At 42.1% G+C, this 9,382-nt stretch overlaps 1 protein-coding gene across 1 annotated transcript; it reads left to right on the top strand.

Annotated features, from left to right (window-relative positions):
* The first annotated feature begins 506 nt into the window (after positions 1-506).
* ptgs2b (prostaglandin-endoperoxide synthase 2b) lies at positions 507-4,996 on the top strand. The gene is made up of 10 exons (XM_082510648.1): positions 507-665; positions 865-981; positions 1,074-1,217; positions 1,356-1,499; positions 1,771-1,952; positions 2,039-2,122; positions 2,218-2,464; positions 2,806-3,092; positions 3,195-3,342; positions 3,925-4,996. The coding sequence occupies exons 1-10, from the start codon at positions 569-571 to the stop codon at positions 4,335-4,337; spliced, it is 1,863 nt and encodes a 620-aa protein (XP_082366774.1). The 5' UTR covers positions 507-568; the 3' UTR covers positions 4,338-4,996.
* The last annotated feature ends 4,386 nt before the right edge of the window (positions 4,997-9,382 follow it).

Below are 9,382 nucleotides of genomic sequence, written 5' to 3' on the forward strand. Positions count from 1 at the left end.
TCTGTGGATAAGAAAGCTTGTTTCTCCCAAAAATGATTTCTGGCAGAAAGAAAGAAGGAAAAAGGTTGTCTACTTGTTACTTGTTGTCCTATAATCTGTGAAACTTAACTCATGAAAGATATAAAGTTATTTTGACAAAAAGAATGTTTTCTGCAATCACTTTTTAGCAAAGTGGTTTTTATATGTCCGTGTTTGATCCGGCTAAACAGTCTCATTGACATTAGAAATGTTTTTTAAAGAGTGATGTAGCCAAGGGTGCATCAGAAATTACAACGCGTATAACATATTGGTTTTATAAAGATATTTTAAGTGGCCAAAAAGGACTGAAACGATCATAATGTAGGTAGAGTTACCCAGAGTCATAAAGACACTCGCAAAGCAGGTGATTCATAAACTCTGCTCACTAAAATCCCTCTTTGTCACAGGGTGGATGGGTGAGTAGTGAGGGTGATAGGAGGGGAAGGAAGGAAGGAGGTAGCACCGCCCCCCCCATACAAATAAAGCTCAACCTCGCTGTGGACGTTCTTAATTTCAGCGTCGTCGTCGTGCGCGAGAGGGAGTTGCAGACATGAAACAAACGTGGATCTCACAGAGTCTCCGGAGCATGAACAAACTCACCTTGCCGCTTTTCCTGTTGGCCCTGTGCTTTCTCGCCGGTGAAACTGGTAAGCTGCGGAAACTGGAGATTATTTCTTACAGTTTTTCCATTTTATTTTATTGCTACAGCCCAAATCACAGCAACAGTTTAGAAGTCGTGATTTCTTTCTATTATTATTATGATGATGATGCCTAATAAGATGTCTTCTTGAGAACTGATTATTTTTTATTAAACAGACAGTAAGTGTCCAACCGTATCTGTTACAGTTAACCCATGTTGCTCAGAGCCATGCCAGAACAGGGGCGTCTGCACACCACTGGCCTCAGAAAAATACGAGTGTGACTGCACACGCACGGGGTACTATGGGCAAAACTGCACAACAGGTAAGTGTGAACATCGCGCTTGGAGTGAAACAAGGTGCATCTCTGGTGGTGACTTGATGGCTTGATTCACGTGCTCTCTTGGTCTCTTACAGCTGAGTTCTTCACCTGGATCAAAGTGTCTCTGAAGCCAACACCCAACACAGTCCACTACATCCTGACCCACTTCAAGGGTTTCTGGAACATCGTCAACAGCATCTCATTCCTCAGGGATGCCATCATGAGATATGTGCTGACATGTAAGTCTCTCTCTGCTCGAAGGCAAAAATGAAAAAGTGGATTGGAAAGTTTTTCACAGTACATTAAACAGTTTGCGCAGGAACTTGTTGTAGTGTTTATACTAAATGAAGGACTAATATGGGTTTTCCTTTCTCTAGCCCGATCCCACATGATTGACAGTCCTCCAACTTATAATGCTGATTACGGCTATAAGAGCTGGGAAGCCTACTCCAACCTTTCCTACTATACGCGCTCCCTCCCCCCTGTGCCGCAGGATTGCCCAACCCCTATGGGAGTAGTAGGTGAGTACACTCTCTACCTTTGGAGAACCAGTTTTCTTAGATTCTTAAGATACAAAACCGTCTTTGTCGAATTACATCATAGGAAGCGCGCACATTGGAATTAGCTTTCCTCTTAGATCAATTATAAAGTGTCTGAGGCAACATGGAAAAACCTCCCCCTACAAGCCCAAACCAAAGAGATCAAGTTATCAGAAATATGAAACCGACCCAAAGAGCTGTGATTTTCCTATCATACTGTTATGTGCTCATTGAAGTCTTCTTATTCTTCCAGGCAAAAAGGAGCTACCTGATGTTAAAGTTCTGGCTGAGAAGCTCTTAATGAGGAGACAGTTTATACCAGACCCGCAGGGCACCAGTTTGATGTTTGCCTTCTTCGCACAGCACTTCACCCACCAGTTCTTCAAATCTGACATGAAGAGAGGGCCTGCTTTCACTGTTGCTAAGGGTCATGGGGTAAGTGGAGCTGAAGATCCCGGTTTTTGAAAAGCAAACTCATTTTAATGTGACCCAGTTTTAATTGGCGTGTCTTGTGCTGTCAGGTGGACCTCAACCACATCTACGGTGACAACCTGGAAAAGCAGCACAAGCTGAGACTCTTCAAGGATGGCAAGCTGAAATATCAGGTATGGGGGGGAAAGGTAGCTGTACTCGAGGCAGTCAAAGAGACCAGCTCATGTGCGTTTCTCACAGCAGTTTCCTCTTTTGCGTAACTCCGCAGATGCTCGATGGAGAGATGTACCCCCCTACAGTTAAGGAAGTGGGTGTCACGATGCATTACCCCCCTCACGTCCCAGATTCTCACCGCTTCGCTGTCGGCCACGAGGCATTTGGCCTGGTCCCTGGTCTGATGATGTACGCCACCATCTGGCTCCGCGAACACAACCGTGTGTGCGATGTGCTGAAAGAGGTCCACCCATACTGGGATGACGAAAGACTCTTCCAGACCGCACGGCTCATCCTAATCGGTAAGACAAAAGAAGTCCAGATACCAGCTGTGACGTAGTTGGGATTTTTTATTAAAAAGCTAATAATCATATTGTTAGCAGGACTTCTTATTCACCTCCCAATGATGTTGTGCACAGTGGAGCATTTCATTTCAGGAACCTGATTTACTGAAAGACTTGAGAATTTCTTGTAAACATCAGAAAGAGGAAATGTGTTTTACTCTCAGGACTCCACTTTGTGCTTACCCACACTACAGACATGCAAATGAAGCATCAATAAGCACGATTTATTCTAAAGCAGAGTGGCTTTTAGCATCTAGAGTGTCTTCATTATATAAACCGTCACATTTCTCATCTGGCAGGTGAGACCATCAAAATCGTGATTGAGGACTACGTGCAGCATCTGAGCGGCTATCACTTCAAACTCAAGTTTGACCCCGAGCTGCTCTTTAACCAGCGCTTCCAGTACCAGAACCGCATTGCATCTGAGTTCAACACCCTTTACCACTGGCACCCTCTGATGCCCGATAGTTTCCACATTGAGGAGACAGATTATAGCTACAAGCAGTTTGTCTTCAACAATTCTGTCGTGACCGAGCACGGCATCAGCAACCTGGTGGAGTCGTTCACCAATCAGATTGCCGGACGGGTACGAACTCTTTAAGCTCCGCAGCAGCAGTTAGACTGAAACATACAAGACCAGTGTTGCTCTAAGGATGCAGAATTGAAATTTCTTTTTTTTGTAATTTAGGTTGCTGGTGGTCGAAATGTCCCCGGACCCATCTTGTATGTGGCCATTAAATCCATAGAGAACAGCAGACAAATGCGTTACCAGTCCCTCAACGCCTACAGGAAACGATTCTCCATGAAGCCCTACACGTCTTTCGAAGACCTGACAGGTGAGACAGATTCAGCACTTCTTGAAAATACCTGTATGCTGAAAATGTGACAAAAACAGGTTCTTGTAATTGCTGTCTCAGGCCCAGCTATTGATAGATTAATATCTTTGCAATGCGCTGATTCTTATTTTCACAAAGTGTGACTGAAAAACCTGCAGGCTGCACAATACGGTTTATGCAATAGTTTACCTGATATTGAGGAAATGCCTCAGAGTCCCTAAGCAGCTGCTGGCAGTTTTGAAGGTTAGGTATTTATTTCCATGACTCTGAGAACCAGATGGCCATTTCATCTTAAGGTAGAGTAAGCAGACTGTCATGACTGCAGGCGAGATATAAACAGACACGGGGAGTCCCTCTACTTTAAAGAGGAAGATTTAAACTTTTCAAGAGGTTTAATGTCGATTAAAAACTAACTTTGACTTGCTGTATAAGTGAAGGAAAAAATGGCGTGCATGCTAGTGGAAAGATAAAAATCAGGAAGTAAAGACATATGAAATCTGTCAAATCGCAGTGACCGAGCCAGTGGGAAGGACGCCAGATTGTGTTACTGACCAAAACCATTTCCTTGTTTGTGTTATTCAGGGGAGAAAGAAATGGCTGCGGTGCTGGAGGAGCTGTACGGGCACGTCGATGCTGTGGAGCTCTACCCGGGCCTGCTGGTGGAGAAGCCCAGACATAACGGCATCTTTGGGGAAACAATGGTGGAGATGGGGGCTCCTTTCTCCCTCAAGGGCCTAATGGGAAATCCCATCTGCTCCCCGGAGTACTGGAAGCCCAGCACCTTCGGAGGCACAGTCGGCTTCGACGTGGTCAACACCGCCTCGCTCCAGAAGCTGGTGTGCAATAATGTGCGGGGTCCCTGCCCCGTGGCGTCCTTTCATGTGCCCGATGTTAAAGAGACCGGGTCCATGATCATCAACTCAAGCACGTCGCAGTCGCAGGGCAGCGACATCAACCCCACCATTATTTTGAAAGAAAGGACTACTGAGCTCTAATTTTATTTAAGCGTGTTGTTGTTGTTGTTGTTGTTGTTGTTGTTTTTAAAAAAACACAGTTTTATTTATTTATTTATTGGTATATTTATTTTATATATTTATACTGTAAAATAAAACCAGAACAAGTGGAACAAATTTTTATATTTGTGATTGAAATTAGAGTAAGTAATTTGTATTTATTTTGTACACTGTCTTCTTATACTGATAACCTCAGGCACTGCAACTTAATACTTGAAGGTCAGTTTACAGTTTCATTAAAACAGTAAGTTACTGTTAAATGTTTCCCTGGATTACCTGTTGCCTCTCCATTTATGTTCCCATAGTTGTATCCCAGTAATAAACAGTGATGAGAGTTTTAAAGGGCAGTGCTCCGGTGCAGACTGATTGTGACTATCTGCAGTTCACGTTGTTTTAGTGATTTCATTTTGACCAGTTTTCGTATTAGTCAGAATAATATGAAATGACAAGTGTATGTTGAATCCGCACTGTTTTTTTTTTTTGTTTTTGTTTCGTTTTTGTTTTTCGTTTTTTTATTTTTTTTATTTGTATTTTCAAGGAACAAACAAATATTCTGATTGTACAGGCTTAAAATAGTGTGTGCCTACGGTCTTCAGAGTATTAAACTGAATAAATGATGGAAGTCATACTTCAGAAATCAACTGTCCGTGTTGCTGTTTTCATGACGTCACTTTGTGTTCTTGTATAAACTCTGAACTGGCTGTGACAGCAGGATAAGACACTGTTATCTGAACATAGAGCGCACACATATCAGTTCACATGCTCCGACTGAAATGCAAATGGCTGTAACTCTGAGAAGTTGTTTCTTTCGACACACTCAGCGGCCGCTTTTTCTAAGTAGGCTTTGCTAGGGCTGGGTTGGAACTTCCTTCCTACAAGATACAAAACTAACAAATGTGTTCAAATGGCTGGAGACCTATTGACATTTAAATGATGTTCTGTTGGTGTTAACGGGGCCAAAGTGTGTCAAGAAAACATCCCCCACATCATTGTGCTGCCACCATTAGTCCGAACTGTTGATAGAGGACAGGTTCTCTGCTGGACTGAGACCGGATGACTGATAAATCACACAAATATATAAACAAATAACAAAACTCTGAGATAATGAACTCACAAAAACAACCAAGAAGCAGAGACCACAGCGTAATGTAATTACTGAAACTGTCCGTTATAATAATAGTTACAATGTAAGAAACTGATTTACAGGATACATTCCTGTAAATCAGCTGGACTCAGAGGTAAAAAGATCCCCGTCTGTGAATAAACTAGAAAGGATAAAGTTTAGGTATATAACGTCTCAGTCTAATTAGCAAACCAAATCTCACATCAAGCCTTTTCTATACAATTTAATTTAATTTATACAGCACGAAATCACATAATAGTCGCCTCAAGGTGCTTTATATTGTAAGGTAGACCCTACAATAATACATATAGAGAAAACCCAACAATCATATGACCCTGTGTGAGCAGCACTTTGGCGACAGTGGGAAGGAAAAACTCCCTTTTAACAGGAAGAAACCTCCGGCAGAACCAGGCTCAGGGAGGGGCGGGGCCATCTGCTACCAGTTGGGGTGTTCTTTGAACAAAGAGAGCGAGAGCGTGACCTTGAGTTAAGTATCAACTTCACATTCAAACTTGACAGCAGCAGTCCCATTCTCTCGCTGTGTGTGTAAACACTCTTATCTGCAGGTCTGAAAGCGCAACGTAGCAACATTACATTTCACATACTACTGATGTCATAAAGTCTGAGCTTCAATCAAGATTCCCTGCGCGACTGCTATTCTCTCGAGTGCACTTTGTAGCTGAAGAGTTTTCACTTTTGTAGAATAAAACAAGTCTATACTTGTTAAGCTTAAAGAAGTTTGCGTGCCGTGAGGGAGCCTGGCAAGATCTCGTGCTTCGTGTGAGATCGCTTTAGAACGTAAACGATCCGTTTTGCATTAAAAGAATACAGTTTCACCAGTGCATGTAAGGGTGTCTTTGGGTAACACAAATCTTTTCCAGGTGACAGTTTCTATGTGCTGTCTCAGTTTTTGTATTATTTTAAGCTAGAACTCCACAGACTGCATGACTAGTAGTAAAAAGAAAGTGAGGAGATGACTGTATGCTGAGGCATTATGCATATCCCTAAAACTTTCCAATGGTTGTTACACACATGCCAGGAGAAAAAAAGTAGTTTTACTGTATGTGGTGCGTGGACTAGCACTCAGTTCAAAAGCATACAGTAAACCTAGCCACAGTCGTACAGACTGGCAGTATTACAGTGGAACAAAAGGGTTTTTTTAGGTTATCCAGTCCAAAACAAACATAGTGGAAGGAATGTTGACGTGACTGGCAGCATGGAGCGGTGAGTCAGACCGCCAGGCAGCATCCTTTCTAAACACAGACAATGACAAGCTAAACTTTCTCATCCATTCACGTATTTCGCACAAATGACAACGAAATCACATTTGCTCTCTCCCCTCACACCGGGTGATTAAAGTTTTAAAAAACAAAAACTTCTTGTGCATCAGCTGTCACCTTAACTGAATGTCATGAGCAGTTAGTCCTCCATCGCACAGTCTTTGTCCCGCACTTCAAAGCGAGAGGCGTAGGAGTCCCCTGTCAGAGGGACTTGGAGCATCACTGCATGAAAATGACATGATTGTGTGTGCATATTAGTTGTTTCCCCCATATTGTCAGGGGGAGTTTTATCACTCTATTGTGCAACAATGTGTGGCATGGTCAGGTCTCGATCTGCGACATCGAGCAGGGGAACGCATCTTGCTTTGTGTGAGTTTAATGAGAACGAGCGGGCCGTGGGCCCTGATTCGGGAGAAGATTAGGAGAGTGCTTTCTCTCTGACCGATTCTGGACCTCTCTGGAGTCGGACCCTGTGTGGAGACTGTGACCAGGACCCGAGTTACGTGATGCTCTGCAGGTGGCAGTGACTGGGGTCAAATGGGAGCTGGCGCAGGCCGCCTCGGCCCGTGAGGCACTGGCACTGAAACCAAATGACTTGACTGAAATGATTAATCCCTGATCAGATTATCTAATGGTTTATATTCTTTATCAGTCAATCCATTTTATAGTTTTCACTGCCAACTGTTTCAACTGAGCGATAATGTGTTGTAAGAAAAAAGTGTGTTACTACAACAAAGTCTAAAACAATGTGGCAATTGTTCTTAATGACCTGAGAACGGTGTGTGAGGAAAACAAATGAAGCAAAACTATTAATCACAGTCTATGTGACTGCAGCTGAAGCTTTGCCTAACCCGGCTCACGTGGATGCTGGTACGAGGAAGTTATTTCCTTGCATCTAATGCTGAGTCTCCACGATGACAAACACAAATCTTTTCTTGTTGTTAAGGCAACTTTGCTGTCACAAGGAAGATTTGTCACTATCATTCTTTTTAAATGGTTATCTTTTCATCTGACAATGTGCACCACCTCACACTTTAATGAACAAACTGCAGTTGCGACCAGTGTTGGTCAAGTTACTTGAAAAAAGTAATCAGTAACTAATTACTGATTACTGCCCCAAAAAAGTAATCCTGTTACTTTACTGATTACTTATTTTCAAAAGTAATTAATTACTTAGTTACTTTTTAAAAACACGATTTACAACCTGAATAGGTGATAAAGCGATAGATCTTTCAGCCCAATTCTACTTTTTCTGCATAATCCATCATACAAAATGTAATCAAATGGAAAAGTCTCTTTTTAAAACTTGTTTTATTAGTTTTAATCTTTTAACTTTATGCATCAAGCAAAAAATTTAATTATATGCAACATTCTCTGACTTGAATAAATTAGTTTAACATTTAAACCTATTTTCTGCACATTCCAGCACATAAAATAAAATATTTTGTGTGTTTACACTCAGTCTTTCAAATAGATGCAAGTAAAACACAGCAGAAAATAAATAAAGTCAACGACTCAGCGGTCCTGTTGCTCTATTTTCACCTGTAAAGCAGGAGTGGGGTAGGCGGAGGTTTACCCTGGTGCAGGTGTGCCGCGGTCAGTGGAAGAATCCACGAGTTTCTCTGTGAGTTTCCCATTACGTCGTTGCACACTCGGTGTTTGCTCGGAAGTTTAGGGGTTTTTTCTTCCCACGCATGATGGACGCTAATGTTTTTGTCACTTTGTATGGAATCAAACTCAAAGTAAGGTCAGTACTTCCACGCTTTAAATGCTGCACACTCACACTCTCTCCAGCACTCGATATATGATCCATTGTTGATCTGCACACAGCTGTTGTCACAAATGGTGCACTCGCTTACGTCACTGTCGTGAGACATTCTCGCAAAAAAATCACGGTTTTAGTAACGCAGTAACGCAGCGTTCCTACGGGAAAGTTACAGTAATCTAATTACCGTTTTTGCGATAGTAATCCCTTACTTTACTCGTTACTTGAAAAAAGTAATCAGATTACAGTAACGCGTTACTGCCCATCTCTGGTTGCGACACACTTTCGTATGAACCGACCTGTGATAGGCTGCTAACGCACGATACCTCATCACATTCACATTGAGAATGCTTTGTTTGGTTTATTAGGATTGACCAATTACTGCTACAATTTTGAAAAAAAAAAACAAAGAGGAGAAAAACAAACCTCCAGGTTCATTATGACATTTATAAAGAGAAACTTCACAATTATAATTTACAACTGAGGAATGCAAGGAGGTCCTACTTCTCTGACATCATCACTAAAAACAGCCATAATGCTCGGGTCTTATTTTCTACAGTTGACAGGCTAACAAACCCTCCTGTGTCAGTGGCAGCTGAACTTCATTCGACCATGGCCTGCAATGACTTTGCCAAATTCTTCACTGAAAAAATCCAAAAAATTAGACAAGCAATTGGTACATCAACAGCAGATCCAGGATATGTACTGTGTCCACCAAAAAACTGTTTAAACACCATGAAACAGTTTCAACCTATTAACAGCAAAGACCTGGAGGACATCTTAGGTCAACTGAACTCCTCCTCCTGCTGTTTAGATGTCCTGCCAACAAGTTTTTTCAAAAAGGTCTCAAAGACTTTAG

This window comes from Aulonocara stuartgranti, assembly GCF_965226115.1.
Source record: "Aulonocara stuartgranti genome assembly, chromosome: 17".
NCBI classification, from domain to species: Eukaryota; Metazoa; Chordata; class Actinopteri; order Cichliformes; family Cichlidae; genus Aulonocara; species Aulonocara stuartgranti.